This window comes from Oncorhynchus clarkii, chromosome 17 (assembly GCF_045791955.1).
Source record: "Oncorhynchus clarkii lewisi isolate Uvic-CL-2024 chromosome 17, UVic_Ocla_1.0, whole genome shotgun sequence".
In the NCBI taxonomy this organism is placed as follows: Eukaryota; Metazoa; Chordata; class Actinopteri; order Salmoniformes; family Salmonidae; genus Oncorhynchus; species Oncorhynchus clarkii.
This window is the reverse complement of record NC_092163.1, coordinates 63,772,938-63,795,358: the sequence shown is the minus strand read 5'-3', so window position 1 is coordinate 63,795,358 and position 22,421 is coordinate 63,772,938. Positions and strand designations below refer to the sequence as shown.

At 43.6% G+C, this 22,421-nt stretch overlaps 2 protein-coding genes across 5 annotated transcripts in view; both read left to right on the top strand.

The window, feature by feature from the left end:
• Positions 1–1,014: 1,014 nt before the first annotated feature.
• Positions 1,015–19,652, top strand: LOC139371249 (MYND-type zinc finger-containing chromatin reader ZMYND8-like). 2 transcript variants are annotated; one of them, XM_071111478.1, is made up of 21 exons: positions 1,035–1,141; positions 7,490–7,560; positions 7,907–8,058; positions 8,868–9,089; positions 9,384–9,497; positions 10,643–10,708; positions 11,044–11,136; positions 11,232–11,319; positions 11,410–11,465; positions 11,549–11,626; positions 11,748–11,863; positions 11,987–12,492; positions 13,558–13,695; positions 13,902–14,060; positions 14,203–14,736; positions 14,840–15,334; positions 17,054–17,253; positions 17,556–17,636; positions 17,737–17,815; positions 17,976–18,215; positions 18,344–19,590. In XM_071111478.1, exons 1-21 carry the CDS (start codon positions 1,128–1,130, stop codon positions 18,505–18,507), a joined length of 3,666 nt encoding a protein of 1,221 aa, XP_070967579.1. In that variant the 5' UTR covers positions 1,035–1,127; the 3' UTR covers positions 18,508–19,590. The 2 variants fall into 2 exon arrangements, with proteins under 2 accessions (XP_070967580.1, XP_070967579.1); XM_071111479.1 differs by lacking the exon at positions 10,643–10,708 and having other exon boundaries at positions 1,015–1,141; positions 18,344–19,652.
• A 1,607-nt stretch (positions 19,653–21,259) lies between these two features.
• Positions 21,260–22,421, top strand: part of LOC139371248 (death-inducer obliterator 1-like) — a 28,800-nt gene continuing 27,638 nt past the window's right edge. For 2 of the 3 annotated variants that reach the window (XM_071111476.1, XM_071111474.1), the window contains exon 1: positions 21,260–21,365. The gene's annotated coding sequence lies outside the window, so the exon portion shown is untranslated. The remainder of the gene's footprint in view (positions 21,366–22,421) is intronic. The other variant, XM_071111477.1, reaches the window with a different exon arrangement.

The following is a 22,421-nucleotide window of genomic DNA, read 5'->3' as shown; positions in this document are numbered from 1 at the left end:
AGCTGTATCACATCTGGCTGTGATTGGGAGGTCCATAGGGCAGTTTACAATTGGCCCAGCGTCGTCTGGGTTTGGCCGGAGTAGGCCGACATTGTAAATAAGAATTTGTTCTTAAGTGACTTGCCTTAGTTAAATAAAGGTAAAGAAACAAAATAGGCCACAGTTTAGTCTGTTTCTTTAAAGAAAATGTCCCTTAGGAAAGCAGACAAATCACAATTATAGTATTGTGTTAGTGGGGTAATAACATTGGAGTATTGGCCTACTGTACAGGTTTGAAAACCTGATTAGTCAGACTTGCCAAATAAACATAATTGGTAAATACCCATAGCATCACATAAAAAGTTCCTTCAATTATGTATTTATTTTATTAGATAAAATCATCACTTATCTGTTCATAAAAAGTATATGTTTATGTGACCACTTTAGAATTAGATGGCGCATAAGAACTTGGTGTTAACTTCTGTCTTCAAAATAGTAAGTCATCTACATTTTTTTTCTCTGTTTGCACTGTTATGTAATGCGTTGATGTTCAGTTGGCTTTTGGACAAGTTCATCTCAGTTACAAGAGTTGGAAACTTTGCAGATCGACCTCACTGACTGTCTCACTGTTTGTTTGCTCTCATGTATTTGTGCAACACTTTTTCACTGCGGAGGATTTTAGCTTAAGGGTGGGATCTATGAAACAGGCCTTTTCTGAAACATGTGGCCTTGGGCCTGTCCAGTATTCATGCCCCTGTTGCTGGATTTTGTGAAATACAACCAAATGTCCTTGTGATATAGACGGGTCAAGCATGTATTGCAGCACCATGTGGTTTTATTGGATGTTCTGTGCTGTGAAATGGTTTATTTTGTGATTTGGGCCTTGTTTCTCCCTCTGTCCACAACGCTTCTCCTGCCTGCCTGCCTGCCTGTGCAGAACAAAAGATTAGCAGTCAGGAAATGCCCCAGCCAATCAGCTGCAGCCTTACATCCTGCCAGTGAGAGCAGGCCACTCACAGCTTGGTATCTATCCTAGCAGCCGATCGGCCAGCCTGGAGAGCCGTGGCTGTGCTCTGAGCAGGGTGAGGACAGAGGGCTGTCCTCCATGTTTTAATAAGCATTGACATAAAACACTGAGTTTTTTAGCCATGCATCCACAGAGGTAAGCTTGCTTTTCATTATTTCACTTTAATAAGCTACCAGCTACTGTGTATGTTCTGTGCCTTGGGAATATAGGTTTGTCTCAGGGAGAGAGGGGGAAGAGTCCCCACAGCACAGTAGTGGAGCCTGGCAGGAGAGCAGAGTACAGCACAGCAGGCTGCCTCTGCTGGTTATGTCTCTGATCACATACGGGTCAGCCTGTTTTACTACCTTTTTACAGAATATAGCATGGCAAGAGGAATATATTCCTGTTGGAATAAGGAACAGGATTGATCTGTTTGGCTTGGCTGTCAGGTTGTAAGGGTTTATGACTGTCACAGGCCTGTACAGTCAAAATGGAAGGTGTGGGGAGGTGAGAGCTGTAACATTCAAGATGGGATCCCAGTGGATTTAACAGATGGTAAAGAGACAGCTCAGCAATGACAGCACAGCTAGAATGATTTAGGCCTTAGTGGTATTAGAGCAGGGCACTGCTTTTAATCATATGCCCTTTTAAGCAGGAAAGCAATCTTTATCTTTACAAGAGCATAGGCATATTCTCATGGCTGTACAGTCTTTTTCCAGACTACTGTTTATATCTACAGGTTTTAGCATGTTTAATTATTGAACTGGATTTGTATATTGAACAACTAACTAAAATCTCTCTGAATGTTAGATTATATTCCTCAAAGGTTTAGTATCTGGTGAGAAAATCTGCCTAATGGTCTTTCAGTTCACTGCTTTCTCTTTGCTGTGAGTGGCAGCCATTTCAGAGAGCTTCCCCTTTCTGTGCCTTGGCTCTAGGCACTCTGGGTGATATCATGTGAAGCCTGACGAAGGGAAGCAAGGCTGTTTCAGACAGCCTTGGACAGAAAAATATCATTATCCCAAGAAGGATATAAGAATATTTAATTCTGTAGTGGAACTCATAATTCACACACATAGACCAATGCTGTATGTCGGCAGATGTTTTGTCAACAACCATGCAAACTATCATATTATTCCTGAATTTCTGGCATGTAACGCTAATTGCCTCTAATTCATGGAGTCAAAACACATTTTTTACCGTACAATGGTTCTTCTTAATGAATTGAATGGAGAGCAAACCTTTTCATCCAGTGCCTTTTTGTGAATGGTCTTTGGTAATGCCCATAATCTCTTCATTCCTGTCTGGTGTGAGGATTTGAGGTGCTGCCACCGACTTAACCCATTGATAGACGCTAAGTACCTTTAGCGCCCATTGATCAATGTATCTTCTTCTTGGCGGACTTTTGTTAACTTTTACAGCAAGGTCAGGTTTAACAGTTGTTTTGGAAACATAAGAAACGTATATTTCATATCAGTGAGAAATACTTTTCTAAACACAAAAGGTTAAATTAATACACACCTTTTATTAGTATTCCCACACGGCCATTTCGCCATGTTACAGGGCTTTTTAAGGAAGACCGACAGAAAACAAAGGTGACCACCTGTGCTAAATAGCTATCTACTGTGCACCTGTGTGTCAGCATAACTGGAGAGGAATTGTAGTTAGTCAACTGGAGGCACACAGTGTATGGATCTGTGAAAATCTGATAACGTTACAGTAAGTATCTTTTTTATTTGAAAGATTCTTTCACTGATATGAAAGATAAGGGCCATATGTTTCGAAAACCGCTTAGCAAGCGATGATTACTGATGTTTCTAATACGGCGTCAGAATTATAGTTCACATGGCCAGCAGTGGGCGAAGCTAACAGCTGAAAACCCTACGGAGAGAAGGGTTTTCTAGAGCTACGACCAACTGTGCTTTGTAATAATGGTCCAAACAAGAAAACCAATTCATGCTGCCACTTGCGTTTATTCACCACACCTGTGTTGTCTGACCTTTTCTAACGACCTTCATGTCATTCAGATTTGTTCTCCATATCATCATCTTTTTAATGGCAGCATTAGTATTTATTTAACTACAAATATAAATTATGGTTCAAAGTGGCACTGGCAGAATAAAATAAGTAATAGCAATACCACTGTTGGTTACAAGTATAGACACATTGTAAAGGTCCAGAAGAAAAGCCAGTAGGAAAGTGTTGGACTGGGAAGAAAAGGGTGTTGGCAGCATGTTCTCCAGTCTTAACCATAGCTAACCATTTTGATTTTGAGGCCTGTGACATTTTCAGCCCTGTCTTTGTGCTCAGTGTAAGGCCCTTCCTGCATTCCTGTGAGCCGGTCTACTGGTAAGCTGTGTGTGATCTCTACAGCAGCTCGTCTCGACTGGAGCTGTGTGTGCAGTGTTCTCAGCAGGCAGGCAATAAGGGAATGTCTTCAAAATGGACGCCACACACACTGCCTCATAACTGTGGAGTGAGATTGGAGGGAATCTGATACGCTCCCTTTTTGCCTGTGTAACTGCATCCCCCATGTTTTAGAAAATGCACACAACCAGTGAAGACTATATGGGCTTTGAGGGAGTGAGGGACTTGGTTCCAGGGGTTTTGTGATAGTGAGGAGAAATCCTCTCTGCATTGCAGCACTGTGTCTGAGGAGATAGGGGAGAAGAGAGCCTGTGTGGCACTCTGAGCCAGGCGCCCAATCAGGCACCTCCGTGTGGCGCTCAAACCAATCGGCAGTCCACAGCTGAGGTTAAAGATTGACAATCGCAGAGAGAGCAGCAGGGAGAGCAAGGCCCTTCTGGGAAATTCTGCACCAATCTTTGCCTCATCCCCCACCGGCCTCAAAAAAAATACAAAAAAGAAAGAATAACAATTAAAAAAGGCTGAAGAATCTGTATTCTGTGCGTAAAGAGAAAAAAAGGTATGCTGTCAATTTCCTACATTGAAGCATGGGTGTTCTGTCAGAGAGGGCGTGGGAGGGATTATATCACTATATTAATGAAAATAATGTATTATAGGAAATGTTTTAACTACAAGAAGGGTGTTGGAGGCATTGGTTTAGTGTGTTTACACTGTCTCTTGCTCTGCGTATCTGACCGGATGAGAAGGGGATGTTGCTGAGGCAGACTCTGTCTGTGCTGAAAGCCTTTATCAGAGGTGGAGGCCAGTAAGCCAGTGCTCTGTCTCTGTAATTTTCTGCCCCCGAGATGGAGAAGAGAGAGACAGAGAGGGGTGATAAAGAAATGGTGGAAAAGGGACTAAATTTGCTTCTCTAACAGGGAGCTGCTGTCTTTGTATCCCACACTTTCGCATTCTAATTATGCTGCTCTCTCCAAGAGCTAAATAAAAAACTGGTGAAATTGAACCCATCTGAGCTGTGAGACAGTAGCTTGTGCCGTGGCGTAATTTTTGTGTGTGTCTGAAACAAGGGTATCGACACATTGGTGTCTGAAGAAACAAGGATGTTCATGTTGAGCTGATACTGCGTAAAACCTGTTTGACCGTTTTCTTATGAAGCAGTGGCTTTCCCACAAGAAAGTACCTTTTTTAAATTCAAGGAAGTGTGCATTTAAATGATGTGTTCATAGGGCTGGGGCTGTGTTTGTTCAAGACAATGAAACAGTAATGTTTAAGTTGCTTCTCTCTTGACTTGAGGGATATAAAACGCATGAGACTGGGGTAGTCCCATTTTAGAGGGAAACGACTATGGCATTGTAGTCACCATGCAGTTTTAGAGCTGATGGTTCTCCATTGCCCCTGGCCTCAGTTCAGCCTTGACCTGTCTCAGTAGGTATTGGGGCCCAATGGTTGTGGGCTCAGGATTCATGACTGATGCGAACGGTTGAGTTTGATATCATTTTTAAGAAATCTATGATTTCTTGAAAAAAGTGTTTAAACAATTGTTATTTTTTTACGCTTGAACATTTATCTAAAAAGGCATAAACTCACATTTTTAAACCCTATTTTACATTATCTGAAGTGTTTGTTCTGCCCACCATTGGTTGAGACATAGCATTTTCTTTAATGCAGGGTGAGTGTCATTTCAACCATAGAAATAGTGGATCTATCCCTTCAGACCCCTGCAATCTAGCTGGTACGCCATTGACATTTTACATTTAATTTCAACTTTAACTTCCAATCACTACCAGAAAGATGGCCTCTGGTCCACCCATTGTCGAATGTCAACTTGAATGGAAATGTCTATTCTATTATGTCTACAACACAAACACCTCAGATGATGTAAAATAGGGTCTAAGCTACAACATACTTTTGGTCATGTTGTGTATGTGGACAAACATCTCATTCCAAAATCATGGCCATTAATATGGAGTTGGTCCCCCCTTTGCTGTAATAACAGCCTCCACTCTTCTGGGAAGGCTTTCCATTAGATGTTGGAACGTTGCTGCGGGGACTTGCTTCTATTTAGCCAAGGGTATTAGTGAGGTTGGGCACTGATGTTGGGCGATTAGGCCTGGCTCGCAGTCAGTGTTCCAATTCATCCCAAAGGTGTTTGGTGGGGTTTAGATGGTCTGTGCAGGTCAGTCAAGTTCTTCCACACCGATCTCGACAAACCTTTTCTGTATTGACCTCGCTTTGTGCACGGGAATTGTCATGCTGAAACAGGAAAGGTCCTTCCCCAAACTGTTGCCAAGACGTTGGAGGCACAGAATCGTCAATAATGTCATTGTATGCTCTAGTGTTAAGATTTCCTTTCACTGGAACTAAGGGGCCTGGCCCGAACCATAAAAAACAGCCACCGACCATTATTCCTCCTCCAGCAAACTTTAAAGTTGGCACTATGCATTCGGGCAGGTAGCGTTCTCCTGGCATCTGCCAAACCCAGATTTGTCCGTCGGATTGCCAGATGGTGAAGCATGATTCATCACTCCAGAGAATGTATTTCCACTGCTCCAGTCCAATGGAGGCGAGCTTTACACCACTCCAGCCGACGCTTGGCATCGATTTTTACGCGCTTCAGCCCTCTGCGGTCCCGTTCTGTGAGCATGTGTGGCCTACCACTTTGCGGCTGAGTTGTTGTTGCTCCTAGACGTTTCCACTTCACAGTAATAGCACTTATAGTTGACTGGGGCAGCTCTAGCAAGGCAGAAATTTGACAAACTGACTTGTTGGAAAGACGGGCATCCTATGACGGTGCAATGTTGAAAGTCACTTCTGTACGGGCCATTCTACTGACAATGTTTGTCTATGGAGACCGCATGGCGGCGTGCTCGATTTTATACACGTGTCAGCAATGGGTGTGGCTGAAATAGCCAAATCCAATAATTAGAAGGGGTGTCCACATACGTTTGTTTTTGGGTAATTGATGCTAAAGCTGAAAATGAGTTTTTATTTAAAACATTAAAAAAAACATTTTCAATCATAAAATAGTTACACAACCCTGTTTGTAAACTTTCAAATTATATCAAACTCAAACGTTTATCTTTTTTAGGGGAGACACGGATGTCTCATGGTAGAATGGGGTATGCAAAATGGGTCTTCTTTGAGCCCCTCTCGCTCCTGAATGTTTGTGTTCAGGTTCAAAAAGTATCTTTCTACCATGGGCAAACATGTATGGAAGGTTTTGTTCAAATCAAGAGGTGCAATCAGAAAGTAATTGAAATCATATGGAACGACCCCATGTTGAGTTTGAAACTAGAACGCATTTGGCCGTTAGTTAATAATAGTTAGTTAAATAACATCCATGCCCAGTCAATTCCAGTAGATGTGTCTCTGTGTGTAATTTGTCCATTTGAGAAATCTACTATTGACATCAATGCATGATTTATGGGTTTGAGTTCATGTGTAGATAGGATTCAACCCCATGTTATGAAATGCATGACTCCAGAAAAGCACATCTAATCCCTGGGACATTGTTCTGAGGCACTGACAGATGATTGTTGACCTTCAACCTAATCACATTCTGTCAGTTTCACACTCTGGAACTCTGAACATTAGAACACTGCTTTACTAGACATTGTCCTTCTCCCAATAAGAGAGGGACTCTTGCTGGCCATAGACCGTAGATTTATGATACCTCTGCACCAAAGCGAACAGTGTGTGTCTGTGTCCAGTCAGGATTGGTTTAGACAGAGTTTGCCTCCGGGCCAAATGGACTCTCACTCTAAGAATAACCCCATTGTAGTGAGACCGAGAGAGTGGGTCAGTGTTGAAGCAGACCTTTACAGCCAGACAGGATTGTCTTTCCTCTGAAAATGATACTAGATCCACACAAATCAGATTTGTGATACTTTGGTTTCACATTTACACACAAGTATTTCAGCAGATGCTTTTATACAGTGTGATTTATGATTGTTACTTAGTAGATGGTGTTGCGAAACCACGTGCATACTGAACATACTGTAGATGAAGCAATGTCTGGTGTAAACATTGTGCGAGTCAAACTGTAAAAAGGCATTGGATGAATTGATTTATGTTGGGAGTCTTTCCGTAGGCATTGTCATAATAGGGCTTTAATAGTGCATCTCTTTTCTCTGCCAGTTTGGCTGAGGAGGAGGTGAAGACTGAGTCGGATGCAGTAGAGGGGATGGAGATATCTACACGATCCAAAGGTGAGAAACACTGAAAGCTGAGCTGTACTTTCACCTATTTATGCCTATGCCTACAGGCAGTATGTGGGGGTGGTGAAAGGCTTTATTTTATTGCTCCCATGTTGAGTGTAGGCTACTGTATGTGTCTGGTACAGAGCTGAATCACACACGGTACAAGATGGAGGCTAATGTGCTGCTTCTGTTCATATCGCTGTCATGTCTTATCACTATGGTAACCGGTTTTTATCTTCTGTACTGTATGAAAACAATGAACATCTACTATTCTATGGCCAGAACATGCACTTTCTTCTGGGAAATAATACATCCGTCATGTTGGCTTGCCTGACATTTGACCCCCTCCCTGCAGTTTCAGACCCTGGGTCAGTGGAGCGGGCGGCCCAGAAACGCAAGGTGCCCAGCCCCCCTCACTCATCTAATGGTCACTCCCCTGCTGAAACTTCCCCCAGTCCGGTCAAAAAGAAGAAGAAACCAGGAGCGGTCAGCAGCAGTAAAGACCAGGTGCGACCTCCCCCTGCACTCTCCTCTGTGCTCACACTGTTGTGCTTTCAGAGGCTGCTGGGTTTCTGTTACACTGAAATATATCCTACTAAAAAACCGGTGTAAAACATTTTCTGTTCCGGTTGTCTTTTGGTATGCCATGGGACTATTCTATGTTTGTGACACCATGAGGTTGATCTTTTCTAATAGTGTTACAGTAAGCCTATATTACATTAGTATTAGGCCATAAGATTTATCTAAATAATTGTTTCATTAATGTGTTTGCATGCTTGTTTTACAAATTCTGCCTACTGAAATCAAGTGATTGGTGATGCTTCGGCTGTTGCTCACTCACACTGAGACTATTAATGATTAGCACTTATCTTTATAAATGGTAAATTACAATAGCAACCTGGGCTTAAAAGCCATGGATCAAAGCTTGTCTCAATGCAAAAAAAAGTAACAGGTGTAGACCAAAACACAGACTGCTTATCAGATGCAATCAGTAAGCGATAGTAAAGGCTAGTTTCTCAAACGTATCCTTTTCACTGTCTTGACCTTTGAAAGGGGATTTGTAATATAATCTACAGTAATGATTCTCTTCCAGTCTGATACCAGGAAAGGTCAATTAATCAATGTTTTAATACCTTATGTCACAATACAGGGTTCCATGCAGTCTGTTTTGGGCATTTACTATGTAGATTGTCTTTTTTGAAAAACATATTTGTAATTGTTTTTTTGTTTTTTTTCATGTCTGCAATGCTGCTCATGTAATCTCACACCTGATTTTTGAAACCCCAAACGTTCTCTTTCTCTTGCCTGCATTTCAGTCAGAACTAAGACATGGTCCCTTTTACTATGTGAAGCAGCCAGCACTCACCACAGACCCTGTTGATGTTGTGCCGCAGGACGGCAGGAATGACTTCTACTGCTGGCTGTGCCACCGCGAGGGCCAGGTGCTCTGCTGTGAGCTCTGCCCGAGGGTGTACCACGCCAAGTGCCTAAAACTACCCGCAGAGCCCGAGGGTGACTGGTTCTGCCCTGAATGTGAGGTACTCGCTTGTGGGTGGGACCGAAAACCAGTTGTCTACCAGGAAGACAACTTTAGAACCTTAAAATGCATGGGAGGCTGGGGCTTGAGGCTGGACCATGATGACAGACATCCCTATTTTATGGAATTTACAGAGTTGAGAAAAATCTTGGAGTTACAAGAAATTCTGACCATGTTGGTATAAGATGTGGTCAAGGTAGTAAAATGAGGCTTGATACTGGGAATATCCTTTGAAATGGGAATATACATTTGAAGCTAACATCGTGCTAACAAAATATTATTTCTTTTCTTTCAGAAAATAACAGTTGCAGAGTGCATAGAGACTCAGAGTAAAGCAATGACGATGCTAACAATAGACCAGCTATCTTACCTGCTAAAGTTTTCACTCCAGAAGATGAAACAGCCAGGTGTAAGTGCACTGACCTCCCTCCTCCAACTGACTGATCAGTAACATTCTAAATCAACTGTATATAGGGCACATATTCCAAAGGCTTGTGCTTCTGCTTTTACCCTCACCACATTGTCACGTGAAGAACTACTTATTTCTACCTTTTCTAACTGTTGTTTGACTAATTGTTTTGACAGTAGATATTGAACTGTTGAAGAATAGAGATCAGCATTAGTAAAATTCATATACACTGAGTGTACAAAACTTTAGGAACATCTGCACTTTCAATTGCAGACTGAGCAGGTAAATCCAGGTGAAAGTTATGATCCCTTATTGATGTCACCTGTTAAATAATATCCACTTCAGCTTAAATGAAGGGGAGGAGACAGGTTAAAGAAGGATTTTTAAGCCTTGAGACAACTGACACATGGATTTTGTATGTGTGCCATTGAGGGTGAATTGCCAAGACAAAAGATTGAAGTGCTTTTGGACAGGGTATTGTAGTTGGTGCCAGGCACACCAGTTTGAGTGTGACATGAACTGCATCTCTCCTGGGTTTTTCACGCTCAACACATTCCCGTGTTTATAAAAAATTGTCCACCACCCAAAGGACATCCAGCCAACTTGACACAACTGTGGGAAGCATTGAAGTGAACATGGGCCAGCATCCCTGTTGGACACTTTGACACCTTGTAGTCCATGCCCCGATTAATTGAGGCTGTTCTGAGGGCAAAGAGGCATGCAACTCAATATTAGGAATGTGTTCCTAATGTTTTGTACACGCAGTGTAATTCCAATGTGAGTGAACAGAACTCTCTCACACAAACACAATAGAATGGTTGTGTGCTTGTTTATATGGTCTGATTTTAAGACTGCTCAATGATTTCTCCTGATTTTGTGTTCCATCAGTGAGGTCCATTGCCTCTTCCCCAATACACTGTGAACTTATTTACTATACTCAAAGTCTGAAGTATCCTTTGGTGTTCTGGTTACAAAATGGTAAGCCATAAGTAAGTGTGTTCTAACAACACTAAACCACCCAAGCCTGTTTTTAGCCAGTCCTCTCCTCTACAATGACAAAGAGCAAAGGTACCATTGAACCAAGGGTCCATTTTGGAAAGCGGTGTTGTGGTGAGGATACAGTTGCCCCTCTTACTCTTTTTCAGGACCAACCACGCTCGTCATCTCACTCCCCCCATGCAGGCGCCACGCAGAGAAAGGCTTTTAATTGGGTAATCAAACACACAAAAAAAGACCTAATCATATTTCCCCCGTTATTTTCCTCCTGTTTGGAGTGTTTTTGTGTCTGTTTTTAGTTGCTGTTGTCTGTCCTGGGGTGGTAGAGTGTTTGTAGGGGTTGTGGTGGTGGAGGTCATGCAATGAAGGCTTAATCCTAAATTGAGATGCAATTGAAATCTTAAATCCTAAATTAATTGCAATTATATATTTACATTAAAGTTTTAGCTATGAGTGTGTCTCAAGTTAGGATTTGGTCTAAGTGTGGCCTATTTGGAATTTGAATATGAAGGTTAATTCACTGTGCACGTCTTTTTTGTCTCTTCTCCAGACTGAACCCTTCCAGAAGCCAGTATCTCTGGAACAGCATCCAGACTACGCAGAGTATATATTTCACGCCATGGATCTCGGTACATTGGAGAAGGTTAGAAAATGTACTCTTCTTTCTTTGAGGTTAGAACTACAATCCCAAACCTCACCAGTGGTTGATCACTGACCTTTTCTGTTTTATTTTTCCAGAATACAAAAAAGAAAATGTATGGCTGCACTGAAGCTTTCTTGGCAGATGTGAAATGGATTTTACACAACTGCATAATTTATAATGGAGGTCTGTGTCCCTGTTTTGATTGCAATGGATTTTTACTGGTTATCAATAACTGGTTTGTAATGATTACTCACTGTGACCTTCTTATTTTAGGCAATCATAAGCTCACTGCCACAGCTAAAGTCATAGTGAAAATCTGTGAACATGAGGTAAGTATGGGTATGTGGTTAAAGATTATTTCAGGCCTTCAGAAGAGATTATTCTTACACGTACAATGATTCTTCTCTTTCAGATGAATGAGATTGAGGTCTGTCCGGAGTGCTATCTGTCAGCTTGCCAAAAGAGAGACAACTGGTTCTGTGAGCCATGCGTGAGTTCAAAGCTTGTGCTAAACAAGTCATACATTTGAATTGTATTACCTTGTGTATACTGAGTGTGGTCTGTGTAATGGTCTCAGTATGATAACTAGTCTACCTGTTTACTTTGCTCAGAGTAATCCTCACCCTCTCGTGTGGGCCAAGCTGAAGGGGTTTCCATTCTGGCCTGCCAAAGCACTGCGGGACAAAGACGGGCAGGTGGATGCTCGTTTTTTCGGGCAGCACGACAGGTACTTTTGGTACTTAACTATGTCACTTATACTCATCAGTACATTTGGAATTTCACAGCTCTCCGTCCCTATCCTCTGTGTCTATTCAGCTGTTGCATTGTATTATTATTCTTCACCTTCCAGGGCGTGGGTCCCCTTAAACAACTGCTACCTCATGTCCAGGGAGATTCCCTTTTCTGTGAAGAAGACTAAGAGCATCTTCAACAGTGCCATGCAGGAGATGGAGGTCTACGTGGAGAACATGAGGAAGAAGTTTGGAGTGTTCAACTATGCCCCCTTCCGGACACCCTACACCCCTGATAACCAGTACCAAATGCTGCTGGATCCTGCCAACCCCTCGTCCGGCTCGGTCCGACCCGAGAAGCAAGAGAAGATCAAGTTCAACTTTGACATGACGGCATCTCCCAAGATGCCCTTGGCCAGGAGCATGCTGTCTGACGGGGGCATGGGTGGAGTTGGAGGGAGTACAGGCCGGAGGATCTCCCTGACAGATATGCCCCGCTCGCCCATGAGCACCAACTCCTCTGCTCACACAGGCTCTGATGGAGAGCAGGATACACCAGACAAGGGCCCGGTTAGAGCCCCAGTCAGCCACTACAGTGCTGGGGAGGAGTCAATGGACTGCACAGGTAGGTACTGCACACTGCCTCTGATAGTCTGGAGTCCTAGAGGAATATGAAATATCCTGTAACAAATCAAAATCAAATCAAATGTATTTATATAGCCCTTCGTTCATCAGCTGATATCTCAAAGTGCTGTACAGAAACCCAGCCTAAAACCCCAAACAGCAAGCAATGCAGGTGTAGAAGCACGGTGGCTAGGAAAAACTCCTTAGAAAGGCCAAAACCTAGGAAGAAACCTAGAGAGGAACCAGGCTATGTGGGGTGGCCAGTCCTCTTCTGGCTGTGCCGGGTGGAGATTATAACAGAACATGGCCAAGATGTTCAAATGTTCATAAATGACCAGCATGGTCCAATAATAATAAGGCAGAACAGTTGAAACTGGAGCAGCAGCACGGCCAGGTGGACTGGGGACAGCAAGGAGTCATCATGTCAGGTAGTCCTGAGGCATGATCCTAGGGCTCAGGTCCTCCGAGAGAGAGAGAGAAAGAAAGAGAATTAGAGAGAGCACACTTAAATTCACACAGGACACCGAATAGGACAGGAGAAGTACTCCAGATATAACAAACTGACCCTAGCCCCCCGACACATAAACTACTGCAGCATAAATACTGGAGGCTGAGACAGGAGGGGTCAGGAGACATCGATGCACATAAGCGGATGTCCACTGACTCCTGGATACTGTTGGAACTGAAACAAAGTAATATGCAAAGAAGTACGACTTAATGACTTGGAGAAGATCTGCAAAGAGGAGTGGGACAAAATCCCTCCTGAGATGTGTGCAAACCTGGTGGCCAACTACAAGAAATGTCTGACCTCTGATTGCCAACAAGGGTTTTTCCACCAAGTACTAAGTCATGTTTTGCAGAGGGGTCAAATACTTATTTCCCTCATTAAAATGCAAATCAATTTATAACATTTTTGATATGCGTTTTTCTGGATTTTTTGGTTGTTCTGTCTCTCACTGTTCAAATAAACCTACCATTATCATTTATTTGTCAGTGGGCAAACATACGAAATCAGCAGGGGATCTAATACATTTTCCCCCTCACTGTATCTGTGCACTCTCCACAGCATCACCTGCTTCCACTCGACCTGGTCCTGCCTCTGGTGCCAATGACAGCCCTAAACCGTTCCACTCCCAGGGTCCTGCTCTAGTTCCCAAGCAGGAGAAAGCAACTCTCACAGGGAGCATCCTTAACCTCAACCTGGGTGAGCTGCCACACACCTGCCCTCAGTCACACCACAATCATCTTCAAAGCTCACCTATTTAGCACACCTGGGAAAGGCTTCATGACAGCAAAACCATATCCATAAACCTTATCCATATGTAGAGGCATTCCTACTTGGTCTAGTGATTGGAGTGGATTTCAACCAGTCAATAACATTGTTTGTGATATTGTGTGCTGGCCTGTCAGACCGTAGCAAAGCCGAGATGGACCTAAAGGAGTTGAGTGAGACTGTACAGCAGCAACAGCAGGGGGCCCCACCAGTCCTCACCTCGCCCAAGAGACAGATCAGGAGCCGCTTCCAGCTCAACCTGGACAAAACCATTGAGAGCTGCAAGGCCCAGCTGGGTGAGTGAACTCGCCACACCGCTAGTAAAGCACCACTTATGAAGATAGCGGCACCAGTCAACTACTTTGTTTTCAGTTAGTCCATTTGTATGAAAACAACCACGTTATACATTTAACCCAATTTCCCCTCTGCTGTGTACAGGTATAGATGAGATCTCTGAGGATGTGTATAAGGGAGTAGAACACAGCGACTCAGAGGACTCTGATAAATCAGATTCGAGTGACAGTGACGCCAGTGACGAGGAACAGAAACCTAAGGCAGGCAAACACACAAAGGCCAATGACAAGGGCGAGAAGGACCCTTCCAAGAGGGGATCCAAAGACCCCCTACCCCCCAGCATAAATGAGGTCAAAACAAAAGGGCCAGCAACTGCCATGGTAACCATGGGGGATGTGGGGGCACCATCTACCCTCTCTGAATCCTCATCTAAAGAGAATCAGGGTGTACACTCGGACAAAGAGCCCCCAGAGGAAGCAAAAGCAGCCCCAGTGTCCCCGGCATCCAGAGAGAAGCCCCAGGTGAAGCAGGAGGCTAGGCAGCCCTCTGTGGTGGATGACTCCGACTCTGAGAGGGAGCTGGTGATTGACCTGGGGGAGGACCAGGGGGGCAGAGACAGGAAGAAGAGTAGGAAAGATTCACGCACCACCAAAAATCCACCAGCCAATAAGACAGAGGGTGAGAGTCCTCCTGTTCTCTATCACTAGTTGATAAAATATGAAAGCGAGAAAAAAGTTTAACCAAAACAGATGCTGTTATTAATATTTTCTTTCCATTGTAGGTAAAGCCCTGTCAAGTTCACTTACTCCATCTCAAAACAACACAGCCCATTTCTTAACCCCCAGTATGAAAGATTCATCACATTCTCCACTAGCCATTCCTCTAAACATGGTGTCCTTCACTACTGCTTCTTCCACCACCATCGCCCCCACCACACTCCCCAATGCCACACTACCGATGGCCCCCATCACATCCTCCTCTGCCACCACAGCAGTGAAGAAACAGCGCCCTCTGCTGCCCAGGGAGACTGTCCCGGTGGTGCAGCGGGCGGTGGTGTGGAACCCCACCAACAAGTTCCAGACTTCCTCTCAGAAGTGGCACATGCAGAAGGTGCAGCGGCAGCAACAGAATCAGCAGCCAGATACGCCTCAGCTGCAGGCAGCATCACCAGGCCAGCCACAGACAATGCCACAAACGCCAGCATCTGCAACATCTTCATCATTGCCACAGCAACCTTCCCAAAGCATGCGGTACCAGACCAGGCAATCTGTCAAAGGTACACCACAGTATTAGTTGAAAATTAAATTAGCACACTACAGAGAAAATGGACACAGTAAAAAAACTATTTGAGGTTCAACTGCAGGCCTAAAAAACATTGCTGTGATGTTTTATTTTTTACAACACCATAGCATGGCAGCAACACATGACAACACAACATGGTAGCAACAGAAAATTACAACAACATGGTAGCAACAGAACATGGCAGCAGCACAACATGGTACAAACATTATTGGGCACAGACAACAGCACAAAGGGCAAGAAGGTAGAGACAACAATACATCACGCAAAGCAGCCACAACTATCAGTAAGAGTGTCCATGATTGGGTCTTCGAATGAAGAGATTGAGAGATAACTGTCCAGTTTGAGTGTTTGTTGACGCTCGTTCCAGTCTCTAGCTGCAGAAAACTGAAAAGACGAGCAACCCAGGAATGTGTGTGCTTTCGGGACCTTTTAACAGAATGTGACTGGCAGAATGGGTGTTGTATGTGGAGGATGAGGTATGCAGTAGATATCTCAGATGGGGGGAGTGAGGCCTAAGAGGATTTTATAAATAAGCATCAACCAGTGGGTCTTGCGACGGGTATACAGAGATGACCAGTTTACAGAGGAGTATAGGGTGAAGTGATGTGTCCTATAAGGAGCATTGGTGGCAAATCTGATGGCCAAATGGTAAAGAACATCTAGCCGCTCGAGAGCACCCTTCCCTGCCGATCTATAAATTACGTCTCCGTAATGTAGCATGGTCATCTGAATCAGGGTTAGTTTGGCTGTTGGGGTGAAAGAGGAGCCATTACGATAGAGGAAACCAAGTCAAGATTTAACTTTGGCCTGTAGCTTTGATATGTGCTGAGAGAAGGACAGTGTACCACCTAGCCATACTCCCAAGTACTTGTATGAGGTGACTACCTCAAGCTCTAAACCCTTAGAGGTAGTAATCACACCTATGGGGAAAGGGGCATTCTTCTTTACCAAATCACATGACCTTTGTTTTGGAGGTATTCAGAACAAGGTTATTAAAGGCAGAGAAAGTTGTTGGACACTAATTAAGCTTTGTTGTAGAGTGTTTAACACTAATTCTGGGGAGGGGCCAGCTGAGTATAAGACTATCATCTGCATATAAATGGATGAGAGAGCTTCCTACTGCCTGAGCTATGTTGTTGATGTAAATTGAGAAGAGCGTAGGGCCTAGGGTTGATCCTTGGGGTACTCCCTTGGTGACAGGCTATGCCTGAGACAGCAGATTTTCTGACTTTATACACTGCACTCTTTGAGAGGGGTAGTTAGCAAACCAGACCCACAAGAATGGAATGGTCTACCGTATCAAAAGCTTTGGGCAAGTCAATAGAAATAGCAGCACGACATTGGAATCAAGGGCAACAGTGACATCATTGAGGACCTTTAAGGTTGCAGTGACACATCCATAACCTGAGCAGAAACCAGATTGCATACCAGGAGAATACTGTAGACATCAAGAAAGCCAGTCAGTTGATTGACAAGTTTTTGATAAACAGGGCAAAATAGAAATGGGCCTATAACAGTTAGGATCAGCTTGATCTCCCTATGGCTGCCTTCTAAGCAACGGGAACCTCCCCAGAGAGGAGAGACAGGTTAAAATGGTCAGAGATATGCTTGGTGATGATAGGGGCGGCAACATTAAAGAAGAAAGGGTCTAAACCATGTCACTGATTTTAGTCTTGGTTCTTGTTTACTCTAGCTGTCCAGCAGAAAGACCCTCCACTCAGTACGTCCACGTCGTCTGTTACCCTGGTGACCAGTACCCCACCCTCTGTGGCCATGATAGCAGCCCCTGGATTTGGTAGTGGCCCCTCCACCACATCCTCCATGGCAGTGGACTTCCAGATCCCCACCGCATCAGCAGACGTAGCAGCTGACATTGCGAAGTACACTAATAAAGTAAGTATGCGAGGCTTGGATCGATGGCCAGAGTAAGCACGCTGAAGGCTGTACACTATCAGTATTATGGTTTGGGGCTTGGAGCAAGGCTTATTGAAGCATACACACTTTTGGGGGACAATTTTACATAGATAGATTAAATATATATATATATTTTTTTTTTTTGTTATCTGTCTTTTATTTAAGGTATGAATAGTCACTGGCCTCTTGGGTATTCAAGAGTGTGATGGGTCTGCATTCAAAGAGATTGCATAAAGCTTACTTCCGAAAAGTTTTTGATTCAGGTCTCCTTTATCCCTCAGATCATGGATACAATCAAAGGGACTGTGACTGAGCTGTATACAGACCTTTCCAAAAACACTTCAGGGAACACATTAGCAGAGGTAGGTATCTGCTGGTTGCCCTCAGAGGGACTGAATACCACCATGCCTATGATAGTTAGCTGTATGAGTCTGAGTGTATGTCCTTGTCTCTCCCACACAGATTAGACGATTGAGAATTGAAATAGAAAAACTGCAGTGGCTTCATCAACAGGAGCTGTCAGAAATGAAGCACAATCTAGGTAAGGACCTTTGCATTACTCTAGCTTAAACTGCAGATGACCTTGGCAAATCTGGGTCAAGGACTGTCTGTCAGTATAACAATGAATGTCATTGACGAAGGTGAAGTAATCACATTCTACAGAAAAGGTTATGTTATTGTCTGTATGTGTGCATGTGCAGAGTTAACCATGGCGGAGATGAGGCAAAGTCTGGAGCAGGAGAGGGAGCGACTGATGGCGGAGGTGAAGAAGCAGATGGAGGTGGAGAAACAACAGGCAGTAGACGAGACCAAGAAGAAGCAGTGGTGTGCCAACTGCAAGAAGGAGGCCATATTCTACTGCTGCTGGAACACCAGCTACTGTGACTATCCCTGCCAGCAAGCCCACTGGCCAGAACACATGAAGTCCTGCACACAATCAGGTAACGCACACGCACCAGCCATATTCAAAGCTGAATTTATATTAGTTAAAGAATATTGAATCCATCTGACTGACTACCGGTATCAAGTGTCTTACAATTGTATAGTTACTTCTGTTCTCCTTTTGTAGCGACAGCCTCACAGCAAGAGCCTGAGTCGGGGTCCACGGCAGACGGCCCAAACAAAGCCTCAGGACAGTCAAGTGGTCAAACCTCTCCCAGAGGAACGACATCCGCCCCCGCAGACAAAGACTCTAACGTGGAGAAAGGCAAGGACAATGTCAGCCTTTCCTAACACTGAGCCCTTGCCCCAACCATTGAGTTATTGCACTTGAACCTCTAACATAAAACTATCGACACTTTATATTTTCAAGCTGCTGCTCTGGAGTAATCCAAAGGCTCTTTTTTTGTTAATGACCGGAATTTTATCTTTCCCAAAAATCTACAATCATCCTTATCCATCTCAAGTATACTTACTGTATTTCCAGGAGATGAATGTCCAATGTCCTGTGGGACAAGTAACCACTAGAGGGAACCACCTGTTCTCGCAATCACTGTCAGCAACAGGCAGTACATTACACTCCCTTTGCAAGCTCACAGAGAAGCAGCTTTATGGCCAAATTTGAGGAGTAGGTGTGTGAGTAAGATGCATAGAAAGTTTATCTATTATTATCTGTAATATTAATAAACATTTATTGGGAGTGCATGATAAGTTTTGGTACTGGACAGTTTGGTCAATGATCACCCAGATGCCTAAACTCAATATGAACGGACAAGAATGGAACATGGCTTCAGATGAGTGTTAACACAAATGTATTTTTTTTCTTTCTACAATTGTGTATGTTAATTTATTTATACCAGAATGTTGCCTACAGTTTATTGCAGAGATAATGTTCAATATACTGCCTGTTGAATTAAGATATTGTTTAAAGATAGGCTTTTCCATTTCGGAATGTTTTTCTTTCCTCCCTTGGGTCTCATGTTCATCATAATGCTGCCATTTGTCCTGAATTCATATTTCTGTGTTATACGCATGTTGTCACTGAGAAATAAACCATATTTATGGCAAACACAGGCCTAGTTTGAGGTAACAGAATACACCACTACATTTAAGGCTGTTACATTTTTCAATGTGTCTGCCACATAATTGGTTGAAAATGATAAACTACAGCGAACAAGTCTGTCAGGTTTGAGCGCTCTACACCTTATTCACTCATCTGAGAGCAGGAAATGTCATTTGATTTTCAAACTATTTTCCTACTACAATCTACTGTAATAGAATCATTCCTCCCTGTATAGAGAAGTGACTAAATCAACTCTGTTGTATTTAATGTCTTGTTTGTTTACATTCTGTAAATAAATAAAGTATGTTCTGAAACTGTTTGACCATTATTATGGCAGTTGGGGTGAAAGATGTCAAATAAAATGTTGTTGATCACGTACACATGGTTAGCAGATGTTAATGCGATTGTAGCAAAATGCTTGTGCTTCTAGTTCCGACAGTGCAGCAATAACTAACATGTAATATCTACCACACACAAATCTAAGTAAAGGAATGGAATAATAATATATAAATATATGGATGGGCAATGACAGAGCAGCATAGGCAAGATGCAATAGATGGTAAAAAATACAGTATATGTGTATGAGATGAGTAATGCAAGATATGTAAACAAAATGGCATTATTAAAGTGACTAATGATCCATTTATTAAAGTGGCCAATGATTTCAAGTCTATGTAGGTAGCAGCCTCTGTGTTAGTGATGGCTGTTTAGCAGTCTGATGGCCTTGAGAAAGAAGCTGTTTTTCAGTCTCTCGGTCCCAGCTTTGATGCATCTGTACTGACCTCGCCTTCTGGATGGTAGCGGGGTGAATAGGCAGTGGCTCGGGTGGTTGTTGTTCTTGACGATCTTTTGGCTTACCTGTGACATTGCGTGCTGTAGGTGTCCTGGAGGGCAGGTACTATGCCCCTGGTGATGCGTTGTGCAGACCGCACCACCATCTGGAGAGCCCTGTGGTTGTGAGCGGTGCAGTTGCCGTACCAGGCGGTGATACAGCCCGACTGGATACTCTCAATTGTGCATCTGTAAAGGTTTGTGAGGGTTTTGGGTGACAAGCAACATTTCTTCAGCCTCCTTAATGATAAACTTGGAGAGTTCTATGGTGTTGAATGCTGAGCTACAGTCAATGAACAGCATTCTTACATAGGTATTCCTCTTGTCCAGATAGGTTAGGGCAGTGTGATGGCGATTGCATTAAAGTGGGTCTAGGGTGACAGATAATATGGAGGTGATATGATCCTTGACTAGTCTCTCAAAGTACTTTATGATGACAGGTGAGTGCTAGGGGCGATAGTCATTAAGTTCAGTTACCTTTGCATTCTTGGGTACAGGAACAATGGTGGCCATCTTGAAGCATGTGGGGACAGCAGACTGGGATAGGGAGAGATTGAATATGTCTGTAAACACACCAGCCAGCTGGTCTGCGCATGCCCTGAGGACGCACTAGGGATGCGTCTCGACCGGCAGCCTTGCGAGGGTTAACGTGTTTAAATGTCTCACTCACGTTGGTCACGGAGGAGAGCCCACAGTCCTTGGTAGCAGGCCAAATGTCACTGTATTGTCCTCAAAGCGGGCAAAGTACGTGTTTAGTTTGCAGCTCACTTCCCGTCAGATAGGTAGCAACATGGCTTCATTGTTGTTCTGTGTGACCTCGAATTTTGATTTGGAGCACAAGTGCGCCTAGAAAAATCTGACGAAGTGAGCTGCAATGGCATCAAATCCTAGATGCCATTGCCTGGCGTTGTGCCCTTGAGTTTAACAGCTCCCCGGTTTAAAATCGGAAGCAATATTTCGGTTGGACCTTGTGTGCAATTGACCAACACAGTGATCGTATAATCTATATTATTCTATTGTAGATTGAATGACAATGCCCTGGTTTCCCTGGGGGTTTGTTTTGGCATCAGAATCTGGCTTTCCACCCCTGGCCTGAATTAGCGCTGTAGTAACAACTGAGCAAAATAGCTCTCCTCTAGCTGACAATCAGTCAGCGCCATTCTGCATTGCCAGCCAGTGCGAGCCAACCAACACGAAATGAAAATGGAGGACTAAACGGAGACTGTGCAAGAACGTAAAATATCGTCAATGTTTACAAGTGGGTCGAATTGCAACGTATTATATACCCAAACTATACTTGTGTGGCATTCTTTGTCAATTACTAGATACGGTTGAATGCTGTTTATATTTGAAAGTATCTTGCTAGTTGTAAGCAGCAAGCTAGCTAGCCAGTCGAAGCGTGGTGGTGGCCTAGCTAACGTTCCGCGATTTGTAACGTAATTTGCGGGTAATACATCACGCAAATTGAATGTTCGTAGAATAACATTATTTGTCTTTAAACGAGTCCCTATCTATGTGTGCATTAACGCATGTTGTCTGGTGGCATGAATTCATGTTGAGGTCACTGCATGGGGATCGCTACATAGTTTACTACATTAAAGTGGTGGGTGTGTGATCCTTCTCGAGCTTCTCTACTTCAGTGCTTTTTCCTGTAGAGTGCTTTTTTCTAGTACATTTGCAAAACATCAAGTACTTGGCTAGTTGTGGCTTATAATATTTAGCCACCCAACATAAATATCATTGTTATCTAGCTGACCGTGTCGGATTTCTCAGTGGACGCAGACCACTGCGATCTACTGCTACGTTAACGGTACCACGATAAGCGGTTCGTGGCAATGATTGTTTCTTCCGTGTCATTCAGATACTTCTTTGCCAGGCACCCGAGTATGACTGTCGGGATTATCATTTGTATGATCCAAAAGACAAAGTCGAGCATGTGATGCGTTTCTACAACGGTTGTCAATATCTAGCTAGATGGTTCGCAGTGTTCTGTTAGGCCTGGACTGAGAGCTATCTAGCTAGCAAAGTATCATTAGTATGCGATCACTGTCACTTCCCCACGATTTAGTTTAGAATAACATTGTAACTCGCTAACAATGTTGCAGTGACCACCCCTTCCTCCAATATGCCAATTGGGGTGGGTCTCTGGGAGTGGTTTTCTCACGTGTGTCGTGACCATGATCGGGGAACAATCCGTGGTGCACCCCTCATCCCAGCATCGTGGTTCTCTTGCTAGTATTTTTTTCTTCCGTTGAATTGCTGTAAATTCAAATACAGACATTTCAAATTCCTTTGCATTTTGTGGGTGAGGCTA